This window comes from Chinchilla lanigera, unplaced genomic scaffold, assembly GCF_000276665.1.
Source record: "Chinchilla lanigera isolate Chin_1 unplaced genomic scaffold, ChiLan1.0 scaffold00023, whole genome shotgun sequence".
NCBI classification, from domain to species: domain Eukaryota; kingdom Metazoa; phylum Chordata; class Mammalia; order Rodentia; family Chinchillidae; genus Chinchilla; species Chinchilla lanigera.
The window spans coordinates 19,564,478-19,585,270 of record NW_004955424.1 but is presented as its reverse complement, the minus strand read 5'-3'; the positions used below and the strand labels follow the sequence as shown (position 1 = coordinate 19,585,270).

At 52.6% G+C, this 20,793-nt stretch overlaps 1 protein-coding gene across 1 annotated transcript; it reads left to right on the top strand.

Annotated features, from left to right (window-relative positions):
* The first annotated feature begins 7,565 nt into the window (after positions 1–7,565).
* Positions 7,566–20,231, top strand: LOC102028105. Its single transcript, XM_005385814.1, has 4 exons — positions 7,566–7,704; positions 9,005–9,149; positions 11,466–11,852; positions 20,048–20,231. The coding sequence occupies exons 1-4, from the start codon at positions 7,566–7,568 to the stop codon at positions 20,130–20,132; spliced, it is 756 nt and encodes a 251-aa protein (XP_005385871.1). The 3' UTR covers positions 20,133–20,231.
* The last annotated feature ends 562 nt before the right edge of the window (positions 20,232–20,793 follow it).

Here is a 20,793-nt window from a genome sequence, read left to right as displayed (position 1 = left end):
TCCTCCAAATACTTTCTTTGCTCTGGCTTTCTCTGGTGATTTTTCCTCTGCCAGATCTCTAAAAGTTGGATTGATTTTAGCCTCATCCCTCTGCTACTTTCTATCTTCATTCTCTCCCTAAGTGAAATCATCCAGGCCCACTCCTTTGAATACCATCTACACACTGGTTCTCAAATTGACTTATGAAGGTGATTTGCCCTGAACTGTAGACACCGAACTGCCTACACACAACTGCTGATGTCCAATAGGTCTTAGCATGGTGCTGACAGAACAACTGGTCTACCTCCTGCCCCTGGCATGGGCACCTATCCACCTAGTCAGCTTAAAAATATAGGTGCTGTCCTCTAGTCTCTCTTCTCACAGGTCAGATGTTCAAAGTTTCATCTACATCACTTCAAAACTGGTCCAGAAACCAGTATTATGTCTCACCCTCTTCTTAGCCACACCCTGGGTGGCTGTTTTTTTTTTTTATCATCTCTTGCCAGGATTTCTAAAACAGCATCTTAACTGTTTTCCTCAGCTTCTAGCCCCTGCTCTGAACAATAGCTAGAGGAATCTTTCTAAAGGATAATAATCTCTTCACTCCTCACCTTGGTCCCTAAGCACACAGATCCTGCAGTCCCGCTACACCCCCATAGCGCCACTGTTTTCCTTGTTCACATTGGTCCGGTCACGTTGGTCTCAGCGGCATCTCTTGAATGTAACAAGCATGTTCCCGCCTCAGGGTTTTCGCCCTCATATTTTTCTGCTTGGAGCACTTGTCCTCAGATCTTCACATGTCTGCTTCTTTCTGCCCATAAGGTCTCAGATGTCACCTCCTCCTCTGGCTAAATAAAGCAGCACTCGTCAGCACCTTCCCGGCGGTCACGTTAGTCTAGTGAGCCTCTGAGGGTACTTACCAGCACATGACACTGTTTGACTTTGGATCTGCTCTGTTACGTCCAGCAAAACTCCCGAGCTGAGCGTGTGGCTCAGGGGTAGAGCACTTTCCGAACACGTGCAAGGCCCTGGGTTCCACCCCCAGCAACCACAAAAATAAATAAATCAAAGCCTGTAGGGATTTGCCCTGGCCTCCGATGTATCCCCGAGTGTGGGATACGCCTTGCACGGGGTGTGCTTTCAGTCCACCAGCCTGACTGACTGGTGCTAGAACTGGAGACCGTGAACCCAGCGGGAGGGTCCCAGGGCACCGAGTTCAGGACAGGAGATGGGAAGCTGAAGACCTCAAGATACATGGTAGGGCCTGCGAGGTACAGGAGATCATTCACGGGACAGGGTGGGGCAGTTCCCCATGTGAGCGCTAGAACCTGGTCATTCCGACTCGTCTGAGTTAGCAGGTGCTGCCGAGGACTAGGGTCAAAGCCAAGGTTTCAGGGTGATTAATATGGTCGAAGGACACGCATTTCTGCGTCCTTAACTAAGTGCTGTCCCACGAGAGCTCGGGATTTCAGAAGACAAAGACATCTGGAAGAGTCTGGGGGCCCCAGGGAGCCAGAGAGTGGTCCCCTGGGATTTCGGATGCAAGAAAAACGCATCACCCAACCTTTCAGGGGCCAATATCGAGTTCCCAGTTTTGGGAGGTCTCCCTAGATAATTAAGAACTTGCTGAGCGCACAGCAGGCACTCCTACATTATGTGTTAACGAGCTGGTGCCCAGAACAGTGGAGCTCACACACACACACACACACACACACGCACGCACGCACGCACGCACGGAGGGGCGCACACTCGCCGGGGACTAATTTGCTTTCATCCACTTAGTGACTGAGCTCAGGCTTCTCCAGACCCCCACCCGCGGATCCATCCCGGACCCAGCTACTTGCCTCCCAGCCCCCTCCACCCAACTCCATTGTCAGGGCTGAACAAAAGACCCAAGGCATCCTGGGTTAAAGGATTTTTAACTCTGCCAATCCCAGGAGGCTCCAACGCGAGGCGGCTTCCAGCTGGAGGAGAGTGGCGGAGCCCTCTCCCCAGCAGCGACAGAGTTCTTTTTCTGATCTGCAAAACCAGAACCTCGCCGCCGCCAACGACACAGCCCCCGGAGGACCGCAGCCCGGAGCGCGCCCGCGCTCGGGATCCTCAGGTCGCCTCCCCCGTGACTCCTACGGGTGGCCGCCACCCTCGCCCCAGCCGCAGCCGCGGGCGGGCGCAGGGCCCCACCCCGGGGGAGCTGCCCGCACGCGCCCCTCCGAGCGCTTCCCGAGGCCCCTGGGGTCAAAACCCCCTCGGGCCCATCCTGCCGCTGAAGTTAAGCATCCGTTCCCCACCCCACCCCACCCCAAGTTGTTCACGTACAAGAGATACCAGGCAAATTAGAAACATATTTTTAAAAGCAGTTAACAGCAAATGCTGGCATTTCAACAACACAAAACTGCCCTGGCCGGGCCACTCGCCCAGGCGGCGGCGCAGCGCCCTCTGGCGGCCGTCGGGCCCCAGCGAGCCGTTCCCGCCTCCCCCACTCCAAGTCCAGAGCCAGCGCCCCCACCCCGCCCGCTCCCGGGCCGAGAAACAGGCGGACAGCCGGAGGGAAGGGGATGAAGGTTGCCCAACACCAAATCCTGGGACGTGCCGCGAGCCCGGGGAAGGGGCCAGCACGAAAGAAAAGGCCTCGTCCCGTTTCCAATGCGTGAAAGCCTACCAGTTCACCCGTAAGCTTTTGTTCCTTTTAAAATTCAAATGCCTCGAGGAGGGACATTTAAGGGCAGCCTTTGAAGCAAGGGTGGATGGCAGGCCACGCCAAAAACTCAGCACTGTGGGTACCACGTATGGTGGCATGTGTTAAGGAAGGAGGACCCCTTGAGCCCAGGAGTTTGAGACCAGCCTGGGCAACGTGGTGAAACGAGGTGTCAAAAATAGTAAGGAAAGAAAAATAGTAGGTGTAGGGCTCAGGGTATAGCTCAGTGGTGGCAAGTGGTTGTCCTGGGATTGATCCCCATTGCTGCAAATACATAAATAATCACCAGTGTCACCATCAGAAAGACATGACACCATAATCTGTATGCATTGTATGGCAATGACTTTGAGGGGGTTGTTGTTTTTGTTTTGAGACAGGGTCTTGCTATGTAGTTCAGGTTGGCCTTGAACTCACTTTGGACCCCAGGCTGGCCTTGAACTCACAGCAGCCCTCCCGCCTCAGCCTCCTGAGTGCTGGGATTACACACCTCTGCTACCACACCTGGCTAGATTTTTTTTTTTTTTTTTTTTTTTGACTCTTGGGGTTTGGGGATTGTCCCACCTTCGCCACCCCTATGTCTGGGGCTACAATGCCACCACACCTGGCTGATGATGACATTTAATAAGTAATGTTTAATCTTATTTCCACTGTTGGTTGCCTAAGCGTTCCTTTGTCCTCTGAACAGCAGGGTTACTTCACAAGCCCCGCCTCCAGCGGCCCACCTCCTCCTTTTCAGCTGGCCTCACCTTCTTGTCCCTGGTACACCCGAAGCTCTTCCCCAGATTTTCCGCTTCTCATTCTCAGGGGCTGGGGTTCAGACCCACAGTATTCTGGCCCCCTGCCTGGGTCACTGTAGTAGCCCCTTGGCGTGTCTGGCCTCTTCTGTGGCACCCAGGGTCCCAGGAGACTCAAGAGAGAGCAAGTCCTCTCTGCTCCGGCACCACTGCGCCTCCCAGCAGGCAGCCGCCTCCCGCTGGCTGGGGAGCTTCACCCTCAAGTGAGCTCCCAGCCCCTCTGTCTACCTGGAATCTCTCCCCTCTGGCCACCCCTCCACCTGACAGACGGCGGCAGAGGTGGGACACTGGGTTTCTGAGGGGCCCAGGCAGGTTCTCCTGTGAATGCCTCTTTTTCCAGCCTGCGGGGTTCGTGCTTGCCTGTAGAGTCTGGTGGGAACTCCTGCAGCTCCACCTCTCTCTTCTCCTGGGGGCGTTTTCTGCTCAGTGATCTATTGCCACATAGCAAGCCACCCGGTGGGTTCAACTCAGTGGCCTCAGTCAATGCGTATTTGCTCATGGCTCCCGGGTCAGCTGGGCGCCCGTTCCTTCCGGCCTGGCTCTGGTGCCTGCTGACGTGGCCACAGCGAGCTGACAGGTCCGCGTGGGTAAAGATGGCGGTGCTCACACATCCAGTGGTTGGCTGGGGTGAAAGGGTGACTGGGCCACATGTGCCCCACCCAGCTGGCCCATCCTGGGCTGCTTCTGATGACAGTAGGGTCCGCGGATAGGAAGAGCAGAAGCTTCTTGAGCCCCAGGTTCAGGACTGGGCACCCTCACTTCCGCCACATTCTCTGGATCAGAGCAGGTCACAGGCTGGACCCCGTGCAGGGCCAGGTGAATGGACTTCATGCTGGGACAGCGGCAGGGTACTGCCGCCATTTCTGCAACTTCCCACACTCGTTCTCCTCTTTCTTGGGGCTCATAACCAATCAGGAGACACGCACTTAAAAATACTGCATCCTTCTCAGAACAACCAAAGATGCGCCGTTCTTCCGCCTACACCTGCACTGGTCCAAGCCCCTGAGGTCCAGTCCTGGCTCCCTGTGAACCAGGTATGAGGCTTTAGGACAGTTATTGTACTGGTCTGAGCCTCCGTTTCCTAACCTGTAAAAATGGGAGTTGTCGTGCATTCTAAGCAAGTTATTCATGCTAAATGCTCAGGCAGTGTCCGGCGCATAGTGAAGGGGTGGCTGGCTGCCCACTGTGACTACTGAGGCCACACCGCCACCCCTACAGCTGTCCCCAGGCCCCACCACCACCACCGCTGGCACGGCCAAGCTGCCAGCAATGCGGGTGGCGCCTGGCACTTCAAGTGCCTCACGGAGATGCCGGAGAAGTGGTCCTGACAATACGTGGACCGATTCCTTCCTGCAAGTCCTTCAGTTCGCAGCTGGGACAGGTTGGCTGTCACAGAAATAGCCCCGAAGTCAGACAGAGCTGAAGTTCGCGTCCTGGTCTTCCTCTGGAGTTCAGACAAGCTCTTTAATTTCTGAGCTGCAGTGTCTTTCCCTGTAAAATGGGAGAGACAGCAGTGCCGCCCACTGAACGGAGAAAGCATAACAGCAAGAACTGAAAAGCCTGCGCTTAGCAAATGCTGACACCCAGGACACAGGACCTGTGCACCTGAAAATGTCCCTGCTGTGTGTGAGGGAGACTGCTGTGCCTGAATGCCTTTCCCCAAAAATGTCCTCTGTGATTCCCACGGCCCTGCCAGCCCAGCTCTCCAGGCTGGACAGGAGCCTAGGAACAGGGTAAACTCTCCCTGCGGTCAGCATAACGTCTGCCCCCCACTCTCACATTTCCTGAGGCTTGTACCTTTATTTTATTTTCATCCTAATATCTCTAATATTTAACCCAGAGTTTGCATGGTAAATGTTCCATGAATGCTTGATGAAAGAAAGAAAATGAATGAGATCCTCACTCTAATACAGATTGAGTTTTTTGGGTTTTTTTTGAGACAAGGTTTTACTACGCAGTTCAAGCTGGCCTTGAACTCACTTCATAGCCCAGGTTGGCCTCAAACTCACAGCGATCCTCCTGCCTCAGCCTTCCAAGTGCAGGGATTACAGGTGTGCACTACTACGCCCCGCTAGATTGAGCATTCTTAATCAGAAAGTTAAAATTCAAAATGCTCAGAGTTTGTTGGGTTTTTTGTTTTTGTTTTTGTTTTTTTGGAGACAGGGCCTGGAGTTCAGACAAGCTCTTTAATTTCTGAGCTGCAGTGTCTTTCCCTGTAAAATGGGAGAGACAGCAGGGCCGCCCTGGGTTCAAGTGATTCGTCCACTATAGCCTCCCCAAAAGCAGGGACTCCAGGCATGGCTGACAGGATGCTCCAGAAGTTAGGGATGTGCACCTAGGAAAATCGATGCAAATATTCCAAAATCCAAAATTGGAAGTACTTCTGGTCCCAAGCCCTTTGGATAAGCGATCCTTCCTTTTTCTTTTCCTTGAGTTAAACCACTTCTTTGGGTGATTTTCCAACCAAGGCAGCCCTTGGGGCGGATGGAAACGCGTTCCTGAGAACAGGGGCCTCAACCTTGCCGCTCTTGGTCGCTGGGAAAGCGGGGCCCACGCGAGCCCAGAGATCCGGGTGTCCCTGGCACGGGGGTCCGGCGCCAGGCTGTGGCGGTCAGCGCAGCCCCGATCCACACACACGGTGTTCCCGCCTCACCTCTCCCAGAACCGGGTCTTCCGCGGCCGAGTGACGCGCCCCAGTTCCGCTGCTGGTTCCTCCGCAGCCGACCGCACAGAAGACGGTGGCCCAGGGCACAGGCAGGGAGCAGGACATATGCGGTTCCCTTCCGCCGCGTGTCTGTGCGAGCCTGGGCAGCACCTGCGGGAGGGCCGCTCACCTCCCCTTGGGCTTTCAGCAATTCCTGACCCGAGTCCTGTGCAGGGAACGCAGCTCAAGGCCCGGCGCAGGAGGTGGACCGCAGGCCGCGGGCAGCTGGGGCCGGATCCCGGGTCCCGGGTCCCGGGAGAGGAATCCGAGCGCAGGCCAGTGCGGCTGGAGCAGGGGCGCCAGGGCCCCGCCCGTGATACCGGGAAGAAAACACCCTCAGAAAAGCCAGGAGGCCAGGGCAGGCGGGGCGGGAGCGGAGCCCCTCGTGCAGGAGGCTGAGGTCGTAACCTGCCTTTCCCAGCTGCCCCTTCCGCGTGGCTATTGAACGGACGGCAGGGCCTGTCCACAAACCCACGGCCGGTACCTATGTGAAAAGGGCCGGGCAAGCAGGGGGAAGGGAGTGGGTGGAGGTGGCTGAAGAGGACTAACCCGGTGCCACCTCAGGGGGAAGCGGTCACCTTTCCCAGAGGGACCTGAAAACCCTGGAGCATAAATTTAGGCCTCGGGATGGGTTTTGACTGTTTAAAAGACAAAGGCTGAGGCTGTGTTGTTTCTGAGTCGGGCCTACACTCGCTTAACACACAGAGTGTAACGCAGAGGCACTGGCCCTTCAGGCCAACCGTCCTAGGCGATTCAGGATGGGCCTGGGAGATACTGTGTAAAGTTGTTTTTAATAGTACTGTGTAAAGTTGTTTTTAATAGAACCCATCAAACGCAAGACCTCTGCAGGCTAGGCAAACATCCGCGGGTCTTGCTGCCCAGATTGACCTCAAATTTGTAATCCTCCTGTCTCAGCCTTCTGAGTAGCTGGGATTACAAGCATGTGCCACCAGGCCCAGCTTGAAATTTAAAATATGTGTCCTAGGTGAATGGAATGGCTTGTGTTGAATTGATATGGGGGGCGGGGAGCCTAAGGGTGTCAGAATCCCTGGAAATTTTAAAAGCCAGGCTCAGCCCTGAGAGATCTAAAATGGAAACAGGAATCAGGATTCCCACAAAGTTCCTTGGATGGTTGTGATTGCTCAGGTCGGTGGGAAACCTTGGGGGAAACTTTCCAGACCTGTTGCTCTGAAAGATCACACACACACACACACACACACACACACACACACGCATGCACACACGCACACACACACACGCACGCACACACGGCTTCTTCCAAGCAGCACGCTCTGTATAGACCCCATGGAGGGCCCGGGTGTGGAAATGTCAGGCATCTTTGGATTGATTTTACTCTCCCACAAATGGGGCTCAATGTCAGCAGGGCATCAGAATGAGGAAAACAAGCCCTGACCGGAAGCCACCCGAGCTCCCTCTCGCCACCATTCTGCCAGCTGCTGTCCCTCAGACCCAGGCAGCAAGCAGTCTGCGGTTTCCCCGGGCCACTGGCAGCAGAGGCTGCCGCTTTGCTGGTGGGAGGACCTCGGGGCAGCCTGGCCCTCAGCCCTCACCCAAAGCTGCCTTCCTTCCACAAGAGAGCATTTCGCCTCTTACCCAAAATAACACTGACTGCTGTTTGCACTTGTGTTGGTATGGAAGTGGACAGCGGTGTGCAAGGTCACAACCATTTTCACACTGTGTGCCTTTTCCACTCGCATTCTTTCACACACGTACACAGCTCAGTGCTCTGAGAAAACTCACATCAGAGTACAGAGCAGACAGGAGGCTCCACCGGCCTTCTATTAAGCTAGACAATCAAAAATGGCAGAAAAGTATAATAGCCTGCCCCCCTCCTCTATTTTGAGACAGCGTCTCACTCCGTAGTCTAGGCTGTCCTTGAACTCACTGTGTAGCCCAGGCTGGTCTCAAACTCTTGGCGATCCTCCTGCCTCAGCCTCCTGAGTGCTGGGATTACAGGCCACCTTGACAGGCAAAACAGTTATTTTTCTAAACCAAAAGTGTGATATTAACATGTAGTGGGTTTGTTATTGAAAGAAGTAAATATGTTTAAATTCAGGGCTTTATTTTATTTTATTTCATTTCATTTCATTTTGAGATGGATACTGGGGATTGGACCCAGGGCTTTCATAATGAGCTGCATCCCAAGCCCTTTTTGTTTTTTTAATTTTTTGTTTTTTTGAGACAGGGTCTCACTATGCAGTTCAGGCTGCCCTTGAGCTCACTTTGTAGCCCAGGCTGTTTTTGAACTTGCAAAGATACTCCTGCCTCAGCCTCTGGAGTGCTAGGATTACAGGCGTGTGCCACCATGCCCTCCCCCAAGCCCTTTTTATGTTTTATTTTGAGACAGGGTCTTCCTAAGTCACTAAGCTGCCCAGGTTAGACTTCAACTTTTTATCCTCGTGCCTCAGCCTCCCAGAGTTCTGGGATTACAGGCATTCACCACAATGCCTAGCTTTGAATTTTAATTTCTTGACTGGTAAATATTGAGAGGTACAACCCACATAAACAAAAACCGTTTTGAGGTCTTCAATAATGTTTGAGAGTATAAAGGCTTCCTCAATTCTGGAAGTTTGAGACCCCTTGCTCCCCTCCCCTCCCCCCCAGAGCGCCTGCCTGCACGAAGGAAATCTAGGACTTGAGGGTAGTTGGGGGCCCGAGGGGACTAAGCCCGGTACTGCTTGGAGGAACTTCTGAGTTTTGTAGGACATGGGAATAGCTCAGCAGCTGGCCGCAAGACCCCGCCACTGCCAGGAGGAGGCGAGGGCCTAGGTTACCCCGCAAAGGTATTCAGCCAACCCTACCGTTCTCTAGCTCCAGCGACTCCAGAGCTCCGCGAGCCAGGCCTCGCGCGCCCCCTAGTGGCGGCCCTCCGCCTGCGCAGTCTTCGTCCCCGGAATATCACAGCAGAAATAATAGAGCGCCCCCTTTCGGGGAGGCGATGCATTCCAGGACCCGGGTGAAACTGAAAGCACCTGGCGCTGCTTTTTATACATTCCCATGATAAAGCTTAACTTATAAATTAGGTGCAGTAAGGGAGCCACGACTATAATCAGTCATAAAATGGAACTATAACAACACACAATCATAAATTATGTGCATACCGTGCCTCTGTCTTCTGAAAAGTCAGGGCAAATGCAGTTACTCGTATTTTTCGCCACAGCCGTAGCTGGTGGCAGACACCCAGGAAGGTGAAGCTGAGGACGAGGACATCGCAGGGTGTGGTGCACGTGGGGCCAAGTCGGGCTGGCACCACGCCAGTCTTGCTTCTTCTCCATAAGCCATCCAGCGACTGAGCTGATGCGTACAGCAGCCCTGGGCTTCTGCGCAACTGCCTCATCTACCCTAGGGTCAGTCGTTTGGGGAGAGGGAACCTGACTCCCTACCCTCTGACTGCTGACTTGGGCTGGATTCCCTGGTCTCCTGAAGTGCTTGTCACCAGTTCTATCTTCCACATCCTGAGGTGGGGATCCATCCCCTCAAAACCCTGTGGGATTTTCTTCCAGCGATTTAGGGCCTTCCTGTGGTAAACAGGATTCCAGTGGTCTCCTATAAAATCCCAGAATTGCTCAAGGTGAGTATGCAAATTAACACCTGGTGAGTCTTCTCAACACAAAATAAAACAAGCCTTAAAGCTGAGAAACAAAACACCAAAGTTGTCTTTTTTTTTTTTCTTTTTGGTCTTTTTGAGACAGGGTCTCACTATGCAGTTCAAGCTGGTTTGAGCTCACCTCGTAGCCCAGGCTGGTCTGGAACTCGCAACAATCCTCCTGCCTCAGCCTCCTGAGTGCTGGGATTATAGGCATGTGCCACCACACCTGGCTAGTTGTCTGTCTTTTAATTAAACCCTAGAAACTTAGAGTGAAAATATTCTGAAACTGAACACCACTGGAGGAGAAAGGGAAGTTCGGAGACATTGAAGTCTCCCTGCGAGAACAACCTGTGTGTTTCTCCCGCAGTTGTGACCCACAGTCCATTAACAGGAACCTGCCTGGCCCATAAGCAAACTCAACCGGCTCAGCCCCGTGGTTTCCATGGCAACTACCGAAGGTGGTTCCCTTTCTTTCCTGCAGATGCTCCTCCCACCCCAGCCTTCACTTTCAGGCGGGACAGAGGCCTGGATTCTGTACTAAACCCATTTGCAAACGTACTGTTTCCCTTCTCTCAATCCATGTTCCGAGGAAGTACAAACCTTTTCCTTAATTTCCACAGAAACGCCTTTAAACATAAGGCAGTCATGTCAGGTACATGGGGTTTATTTCATCAGTCTTTTTACTCGTGGGTATGCTTTCTTTTTTTGTTTGTTTGTTTGTTTGGTTTTTTGGTTTTTTTGGTTTTTCTCCGGTACCGGGAACCGAACTCACGACCTTGCGCTTGCCAGGCAGGCGCTTTTGCCGCTGAGCTAAATCCCCAGCCCCGTGGGTATGCTTTCAATTTCTCTGTAACACAGGCTGGGGACACAGCTCGCTAGTAGACCACTTGCCTAGCATGCCCCAGGCCATGGGTTCAATCCCCAGCCCACCAATACAAGGAAAACAAAAAATAAAGGAACATTTAAAGCACACTTTTCTTTCAATATTTCTGAAGACAATCTGGTCTTGCAAAGAATGAGGAGAGGTGATGATACCACTTTCTACACACCTAACTCATGGATTATAAACCCCAATCCTTATTTGGGACGTGGTGAGATTGCATAGCCTCCACTTTAATTTTGGTGCACTTGATAATAAACCTTAAACCAGGCATGGTGGTGCACGTCTATAATCCCAGCACCACAAAAAAGAAACCACTGGCTATACTTCCACTCCTTTCTTCTTCTTTGTTTAAATTTTGGGTCTTTCTAACTTACCCGGGTTGGCCTCAAACTTGTGATTTCCCTGCCTCAGCTTCCTGAGTATCTGGGATTACAGCAGGTGCCACCACACCCAGCCCGGGTTTTACATTTTTCAAGAGTTGAACGATGAGTAAATACACAAGGATGTGACAGAGATGGCTCGGCGCAGGCGCACCGGCTGACCGGCCCACCGGCCCGCTCTGCGCAGCAAGCTGGCGGGAGCCCTATTAAAGGTGGCTTCGCTTCCACCCGGCAGCGACTGACAAGAGGCACAGCCAGAAGTTGCCATGCCGACGGGAATTCAGTTCTTAAAATAGGAGACTGTGCTTAGGCATTTTCGGGTGGGTGGGTTTGCGGAAGGGTTTGGGGGTGGAGTGGGGGGAGAAGATGATAAACTGGTGAGTCAGACCCAACAGGTGACAGCTGTTCTATCACCGCTAGGCAGGACCGGGCGGGGAGGGGCAGCCTCGGAAGATGTTTTCCACTTGAAGAACGGACAGCTCAGTTTGCGGATGCTGGCCAGAGGAAACTCCCCGGCCCATCTCTTCTCCTGCCTGAAGGGGACAGAGGACAAAGGCTCCCGCTGAGCCTGAAGGACTCCTACTGGGCTGCTGGGGACCGGTCTGTGCCCCCCACCACATGGCTACCTCGGAGCTGTGTCCTCCAGAGGCCTGGGGCAGTCACCATCGTCACCATCATCCTCATCATCGGTGGATCACAACGAAAGCATCACCCAAAATTCACCCCTAACCTCAGCAGACCGGTCTATCGACAATCATCCTTTGCGATCGCCTGTCACGCCTTCACTGAACCCTCGATGCCTCAGAGGTGAGCTAGGCCCATCCACTTTTTATATACACACAAAGTTCACTATTTGAACTATTTTTTAACTGTACGATTTAGTGGCCTTCAGTTTATGGCGCTGTTGTGCCACCGTAGTCACCACCGGTGTTCTCTAGAACTTTTGAGCCATTTCACACGAGAGCCTCCGTCCTGCCCCTCAGCCACATCCTGCGTCTGTCTCCGCGCACCTGACTAGTCTTGGTCACTTATATAAGTGAATCACGCATTGTTTGTCTTTTGACGTCTGGTTTATTTCGTTTATTGTAATATCTTCGAGACTCGTCCGTGTTATAGCATGCATCTGAGTTTTCCGTTCCTTTTTCCCTCCTCCTCCCCTCCCTCCCTCTCTGTCTCTGTCTCTCTCTCTCCCTGAGACATGGTCTCACTGTGTTTCCCAACCTATGTTCAGACTCCTGGACTCCGACCATCTTTCTTTCTCAGCCTCCTGAGTAGTTAGGCCTCCAGGCACCGCGTTCTCTCCTGTAGTTCTTTAGAAAATGTAACACATTGCTGTCCACTCAGCCAGGACGGACATTCGGGCTGTCCCCACCTGTTGCCCACTGAGAACAGAGCAGCTGTGATTATCAAGGTGTCAGGACTCTGGGCCCAAGTGCATCTCTACAAAAAGCACTAGCGCTGCAGCCGCATTTCCTGTCTCCTGGTCCCAGCTCCCAGCCGCCGGGTCTCCCCTGAGGCCACAGCCTCTGTCTCCCGCCCCCTCCCCAGGTGCTATGTTCGAAGGCCTCTGCTCTTGCTGTCCACTCCCCAGGTCAAGGCCTGGGGCCTCTCCCTGGTCACGGCTTCCTGTCGCCAAGGATGGGGGGGGTGTTAGCTCTTTCACATTCTTCCAAGTCCAGCATCATTATAGCAAACTTTCTGTTTTTAATGCGAACTGTATCTTCTGGTGTGATCTCAGTGCGTTTTTGTACAAAGGAGACCCATTTGCCCGCAGAAGGATCAGAGGGCGCGGGTGGGGCGTGTCCCTGGGAAGGTCTGGCTTGGAGATGGCCGTGGCCGTGGGCTCACTGCGGCAGGACGTCGTTGTCATCTCCCACCGGCCGCCCTCCTGTCTCTAGAGGTGTTGCTTGCGTGGACCCCAGGACAGAGCCGTGCACAGGGCACTGTGTGGGAGCCCGGGCCTCTCTCCCCTCTGCCTGCTGGGAGAACAAAGGCCCGCCTCAGGCACAGCCTCCTCTGAGTGTGAAGGACCTTTCCATTGGAGGAGCAGGGGCAGCTCAGTCTCCTCTCGGTCTCTGGCCTGGCCAAAGTAAATTCCTGTCTGTCCCTGCAGTCCTGGAGAGGAAACCTCCTTAGGAGGCTCTGATAGAAGGAGCCACTGCCTCTGGCCATGCTAGATGCGGCTCCCCGCCTCAGCCCCGCCGGTGGACCGCATTGTTCTGCTGTCTGGAATGCCCTAGCACGGTGTGGCACCTCACGCAACCTACCGGTCCCTGTTTGTTAAGAAGCACCCCTGTTAGGAGCCAGTAAACCCAAAGTGTCCTCAGGAGACGCAGAGATTTAAGAGACGCAAATTGATGGGTGGCACCGTGCGTGGGCGAGGCGCGAAGGGACTGAATTCCGCGACCCACACACTGCTGGCCGCCAAGCAGGGACCGAGGAGGGCACCGCGCAGCACCTGCAAAGGGATCCCAGAAGTCAGGGGAGCTGCGTGGCGTGGAGAATGGGTCAGGTGACAGAGGAGGCCAAGGGAAGGCTTCGCAGAGGCGGTAGCATGTGATCTGCGGCACAAGAAAGCTGTGCAGAAATGCCTGCCCCTCCGAGGTGGGACGGGGTCCACACAGAAACAGGCCTGGAGCCAGGAAGACGTGCAGGACCTTCCTGTCTGAGCCAGGAGTTGGGCTCTTTTCTCTTTTCCTCCCCTCCTTCTTCTTTGTACCAGGGACTGAACCCAGACAGGGTTTCAATAAATTGCTGAGTTCCTCAGGCTGAGCTCGAATTTGCAGTCCTCCTGCCTCAGCCACCTAGAGTTCTGGGGTTACAAGCATGCACCACCATGCCCCTCGTGGGTGTGTCTGAGCTACTTTTCTCCTTGCTGAGACAAGATATCCGACACTCAGAGTTAAAGGAAGAAAGGTTTATCTAGTTCATAGTCTGCAGAGGTTTCAGTCCATAACTGGTGGGCACCCAGGCAGGGTGGCACAGCAGAGGAGAAAGAGTTCATGGCAGACAGTACCAAAAGTATCCAAGCAGCAAGCAACGAGCAACAACAAGCAACTGCCCGTTTTTCCACGCCTTATATTTTATCCAGGCCACACACACCCTTAACCCCAGCATCACATCCTCAATCCCAGCATCACACATCCCAGATCCAGCCGCCTCTGAAAAGCCCCACCTATGACTGCATAAGGCTTTGGGGGGGACAGCTAGACACCAGTCATAATAGGCTGTTTTCTTAGAGGTGACAGTTGGATGCCCATGAGGGTTTTAGTTGGGGACATGACATGATTATTTGCATTAAGCTATGTGTGGTGGCACATGCTTGTAATTCCAGCACTCAGGAGGCTGAGGCAGAAGAATCACCATAAATTTGAGCCCAGTCTGGGCTACACAGTGAGTTTAAGTCAGAATGAATTACACAGCAGCATCGTATCTCAAAAAAAATAAATAAATAAAATCTTTGTGCTGGTTCCTCTCTTCTTCCATGCCCGGAAAGAGCAGAGGGCAGGAGGGGTACACATCTTTAAAATGTTTGCCTCTCTTAATCAGCTCCCCATGCCACTGACTTCTGGCTCACTGGAGCCCGAGAGGGAAGCAGAGAGTGGACTGGAAATGAGAACACACTCGTGCAAAGGAGTAAAAAGCAGCAGGAAGCATGACACTCGTCTGGAGATGGAATGAATCAATGCGATAAAATCCTAAATAAATATCAGGCATGGTACTAATTGCGTTTTAAAGGCTGCCACCAGAGAACAGATAAAGTGATGCTGTATTTCATTAGTGGCTCCTGTAATGCTATGGTGTTTGCCGGCAAGCCCTATTAAAGTGCTCTGTAATTAAAGACCAGTTCTGGGTCCTGTAATTTAGAGCATTATCAAAATATGGCAAGTGACCGGAGGTAAGGAAATGGAAATAAGCCCTGCTTTCATGAGGCCCTTGTAGAGCACACAGAATGTGATTTGTAAAAGCTTAACCTTTGTACCACCACGGCCAGCAAGGTCAGTCCACATCAGCGCCTTCCATGTGACAGGCGACAGTTACATTTTAATTATTCCAGGGGAGTGTAGATGGAGAACAAATCAGTTCTTTTTATAAGGTGATTTTTCAAAATTGTGATCTAATCATCAGAACATAAAATGACCACTCCAAAGTGGGCAGGTAGCTCAGTGGTTCTGGGGACGGATGGTCACAGTATTGCATGCTTATCACTATTACCTGATTTGTGAACATTTTCATCATCCCACAAAGAAACTGTACCTATCAGCAGAGTCGGAGCCCATTCCTGGTGTTATAACGAAACTCCTTAGCCTAGGCAATTTATAAATAAAAACGTGCTTTACTTAATTCTGGGAGGGCTAAGATCCAGGTGCCAGCAGATCTGGTGTCTGAAGAAGCCTTGTCTCTGCTTCCAAGATGGCGCCTCGCATGGGAAAGCGAAATGGGTTGAGAACTCCCGTAAACTTCTTTGCCACCCTGCAGTACTGCGGATTGGACCCAGGGTCTATTAAACTATATCTCCAGACCTTTTTATCTTATTTTGAGACAGAGTCTTGATAATTTGCCAGATTGGCTTCAAACTTGCAATCTTCCTGTTCCAGCTTCTGGAATAGCTGGGATTACAGGCATGTGTCACAACCCTCAGCCCCTCAGGCCTTTAATTTCTTTTAAGTGCATAATACCATTCATGAGGAAGGTGCTCTTATAATTTAAACATACCCCAAGGCCCCACATCTCATCACTATCCAACTGGATATTAGGTTCCAACATAAGAATTTTAGTTGTTTTTTTTTTTTTTTTTGAGTGGGCGGTACCAGGAATCAAACCCATGTCTTCATACTTGCCAGGCAGGTTCTGCACCACTGAGCTAAATCCCCAGCCCCAAGAATTTTAGACAGACACGTACATTCAGACCACAGCAAGCAGGCAGCTCTCTTCACACCCCGGCGACCCCGGGTCTACTTTCTGTCTTTGTAGCGTTGGCTGTTCTGGACATACACAAAGGCACTGTGTGTCTCTATCCCTTACGATGTCCAGGTTCTCCATGCTGCAGCACGTGTCAGTACTTTGTTTCTGTCTGCTGTGTGCTATGGCATGGATACCCCTCACTGCGCATATCTGGTAATCTACTGATGAACACTTGGTTTGTTTCCACTTTTTAGCTATTGTAAGCAACACCGCTCTGAACATTCACGTCTCAGTGTGTGGACACGGGTTTCCTGTCGTCTCAGGCAGGTATGTAGGAGTGGAATTACTGGGCCGTGTAACAGCTCTCTGTGAATCCCTTTGAGGAGTTGCCAAGCCGTTTTCCACAGTGGTTGCTCCATTTTACGCTCCCCAGAACAGTGAACAGGGGCTCAAAATGTCTATGTCCTCACCAAGGCCAGCGAGAGCAAGGAGAGATTGTTGTTGCCTGTGGACCAGCAGAAATCCTTCAAGGTAGCCCTTGTGGGCACATCCAAAAGCCCAGCCAGCATGGCCGGCGTGACACGGCTCTGAGGTAAGCTCTGCGTAAAGGAAATAGCAGGTGAACTTCAGATTCCTGTGACCTACGTGGAGAGGCCTGGGAGCTGCAGAAATGCCCAGTTGGGGAGAATCTCAGGAACACCTGGGGAACCCCTAAGTATAAAGCAGGCTCCCCGCTGCCTCCTGGGTGATCCCCATGTCTGGAGACAAGGGCACCCCATGGTCTTGCCCATTCTCCTTATGAGCCGGGCCCCTGTTAGCCCGCAGGTGGGCAAGTGTGGGGGGCATCTTCCTTCACCAGTGCTGGGGCTGAGGGAGGACTTAGTTCGGAGTGCTACACACCCTGGTGTTCTGCTGACAGGACAGGGTCGTTGTGCCGTGAAGGGGCTGAGGGCTGTAAGATGCCGTTTCCAGACAGTGCAGCAACATCCACAGCCCTGCAGAAGTTTGTGGGGTTTTTTGGCTTTTTGTGGGGATTGCTACCAGGAATCAAACTCAGGACCTTGCGTTCGCCAGACAGGCTTTGTGCCTCTAAGCTATATCCCCAGCCCCCTACAGAAGTTTTCATGGGGTCAGGTAAGGGCCCTTTCGATTGTTGTGCAGTACATCTGCTTGTGGTGTCAGTCAAACACACACCCACACACACCCACACCCACACACACACCACAGAGTAAGTTTGTGTCTCACATTGTGCCATAAACTCCTTGATATCATGACTTTCAACACCCTCTTGGCCCTTTTGGTGCCTACCGCCATGCCTGGCACACCTGGCACACATGGAACATTTATTCCTACATTTTGACATGTACTGAGAACACATGTTTCATGCTAGCTAGAGAGCAGGACAGGACACGGGTGGGCCTCTGGTCTGCCAGGATCTTGCTGTCTACAGGGCAGGCATAAGAGAAGTTTCTGTAGAGTGCCACACCCCTGAAGCCGGGGAGCGGTGGTAAAGTCACAACCCCAGGGGGGCTGGGCAGGTATGTGAGTATGGAGCGGCCTCCAACAGGGACACCGTGGGGAAGGATAGGACAAGAGGCACGGTGGCAGCTCTAGCAGGGCGGGACACAACTGTGCTCCTTGGAAGGCAGCCGCTGCTCTGAGCTGCCTTGGGAGAGTCCAACCCCACTGCTGCCAGAGTGTCCACTTCTCCAAAAAGAGTATGAAATCTGGATTTTCACGTGAAATGTCCAAGCAAACATGTGCGGACCGGCGTAGTCCGAGGGTGGCCGTGGGAGGCCCCGTGCAGGCCGCCGCTCTCTCCCTGTGCTCCTTGTGGAAGAGGGGCTGCCACTAATCTCAAGCCACACTCTGCTGCCTTAGAAATTAATTAGTCAGGGATTTGGAGAAGCTTTACACAAATAACTTAGCTTTATTAAAATACTCTTTTGGCCCAAAGAAGAAATATTTTTAAAAATCCCAACCCTACGGGCTTAATCTGCTAAAACGCACAACAAATAAAATTAGCACTCTGAAAAGAGCTTCTTCCTGTGCCAGAGGAGCCCCTGTGGCCTCTCTAATCTGATTACAGAGACACAGCCTTCTCTGCCAGGGATAAGACAACAAGCCACACACTCACCAAACCCAGTCACGCTTGCAGAGGGACGAGCCGGCAAGTTGCATTAACCGGGATTTCATTCCCCGAAATGAAACGAAAGCTGGGACCTACTGCCAGCGTTTAGAGCTCGTCCTTAGTGACAGCACGTGGGACTGTCCTGGGAGCCCCCCGCCTTGGCATTGCTGGGATCACAAGGCCCAAGGTCTGGCTGTAAATGGTGCTGGAGAAATTCTGAAAGTCCTCGTGCAACTCAGATGCAGAAACGCCTTCTGTCCATGTCCTGTGTCTGGGTCCAGCCCAAGGAGCAATGCTCTGTATGAGTGATGGAGAGCTGCCTAGAGGGACAAATACAGCCACATTTCTCATTTTTACATAACAATTCTAGCAGGGTGTGGAGGCACACGCCTGTACCCTCAGCACTCGATTGGCTGAGGCAGGGGGATCGTTGCGAGTTCGAGACCAGCCTGGGCTACAGTGAGCTCCAGGCCAGCCTGAACTGCATAGAGAGACCCTGTCTCAAAAAGAGAAAAAAAATTTCCTATCTACCTTTATCAGCTATTGGGGGGGGGCGGGGGAGATAGGGTCTTACCAAGTCGCAAAGTTTATCAAGCTGGGCTGGAACCTTCGATCCTCCTGCCTCCACATCCCAGAGTAATGGGGTTACAGGCGTGCACCACCACACCCAGCTCTCATCCACCTGTTGAAGTGTCGCTTGAAACTTTCCAAGAACCCTGAGAGAGTGGAGCCATCCAACGTGCCCTCCTGCCCTGCTGTTCCAGTTGCGGCCACAAGGCAGCGCGGTTGGAGACAGTTTTTGCATAGGCCAGCACACACCTTACACTTTGGGTGATGTCCTTGGTGTACCCATACACTGGGGCAGTGTGAAGAAAGTCCACGGTTGTGGACCAGCTAGGAGATTTATTGTGGCGCAACACAATTATTGGATTGGTGAGGGAAGGGAGGCTCCGAACAACCTGATTTCCTGAGTAGCTGCTCTGGACCATCAGTTCTGTCCCCATAAGGGCCCCTTAACGTTCTAGAACAGGTCCTGGGCTAAGAGGAGGCGCCAGGCAGTGGTACAGGGCACAGATGTTAGAGTCAGTTCTGCCTTGGCTCAAATTTCGGTCCTTTAATAGCCGTATGATTTGAGGAAATTTACTCTTCCTGGGCTTCAGTTTCTTTATCTATAAAGTAAGCATAAAAGCACCTATTTCATAGGCTAGAGGGTTAAGCAGTGTACAGCGCTTAGCATGATGTCTGACCAGCTGTGAAGCGGCCACATGTAGGTTTTTTATGAGGGCATCAGCTATCCTATTTTTAAAAGTCAAAATAGACTTATCGTAATTTGAAAACTGCACCCGATGGACACATTTTCACTTGAAAATTTGGATAGGTCCTGTGTGTTGGCTAAGGCTCTTGAGCTTATCCAATACATCGTGTGTGTGTGTGTGTGTGTGTGTGTGTGTGTGTGTTCATATTTTGCACTGCGTGGGGATCCAGCCCAGGGCCGCCCTCGTGCTAGGCGAGTGCTCTATCACTGAGCTACATCCACATCTCATGCGTTGTATTCTGACTGATTGAACTCATACAGCGAAGCTTTTCCTTTCCAGTCCTATCAGGGGTAGACATGACACAGAGGGACACATGCCCAGCATCTGGTTTTTCCCTCTTGGGCTCGTGGGCAACACAGACGCAGACGGCCTTGGAGAAGCTGTCTGGCCCACGCTCCCACCCTGAGTCCTGACATTACCTCTCTCAACTTTCCATTCCCACAGCTCTCTCCACAGAGGACCTCGCCTCCAGCTTCCCTGAAAACAGAAGCTGTGACACAGAAACTGCCTCAGCGTACTGCTCCCAAACCTCAAGTCCCCTGCAGACAGCTCGTCGGCCGCCTTCCCTTGATCTACACAGAGCAGTGTCCTTCCTGCCACCAAGCCCGGGCCTTTCACCGGGCTCACAGGTGCTTCCTCCTCTTTTTTAGGATTCTCATCGTGGCCTCCAGGCCGGATCCCTCTACTTTCAACCTGTCTTGCTCTCCCAGCTTCTTCCAATGGACATTGGCATAGGTTCAAAACTCATTAAAAACCAAAATAAAGATAAAAGTCAAGAACTTTCTTTCCGGCTGCATCAGTTAGGAAGTGGGTTTGGCTTCTATAAAGACCCCAAGAAACTGAATCCATCTACGGATCCGATGGACCTTGTCTTGTTTCTCAAGCCAGTGCCGAGGCATACGCAGCCTCACTGGCAGGATGGCCCCGTGGGGACCGAGGGCTGCGCTGCTGCAGTTTCTTGGCCTCGCCACCCCTGGCTGGGGGCGGCCTAGTCTGCGGGGCCTGTGACAAGTCACGCTCCTGCCAGCAGAATGGGAAGAGGGTGATGGGGAGACGGCGAGCCCCTCCACGTAGCATACGACGTCCACTCCCATCCCAGTGGGCCAGAATTGAGCAGCATAGCCATGGCTGGCCACAGGAAGGCTGGGAAGGGAAGCGTGGTTCTGGCCCGCAGTTACTACAGGAAGGGGAATGGATACTAGGGGACAAGCAGCGCACACCACATCCCTGTATGTACAGCCCCTCCTCCACCTCTCTCTTTCTCACTCCGACTTTTCAAATGAGTTGTCCACAATCGTGATCTTTTTCTTCTTTGTGTTTGCTTTTCATACAGATAAAGGTTTGCAAAGATTTATTGCCTGAGTCCATGCCTTGAAGGTGGGACCTTTTGGGGGGT

What these genes read in the sequence shown, in the direction of transcription:
- LOC102028105 (XM_005385814.1), top strand. Translation starts at nt 7,566, where the DNA reads ATGAGGAAAACAAGCCCTGACCGGAAGCCACCCGAGCTCCCTCTCGCC. An exon ending in CAGAGGCTGCCGCTTTGCTG is followed by an intron (nt 7,705 to 9,004) that starts GTGGGAGGACCT and finishes ACCGTTCTCTAG; the next exon opens with CTCCAGCGACTCCAGAGCTC. An exon ending in CGATGCATTCCAGGACCCGG is followed by an intron (nt 9,150 to 11,465) that starts GTGAAACTGAAA and finishes TATCACCGCTAG; the next exon opens with GCAGGACCGGGCGGGGAGGG.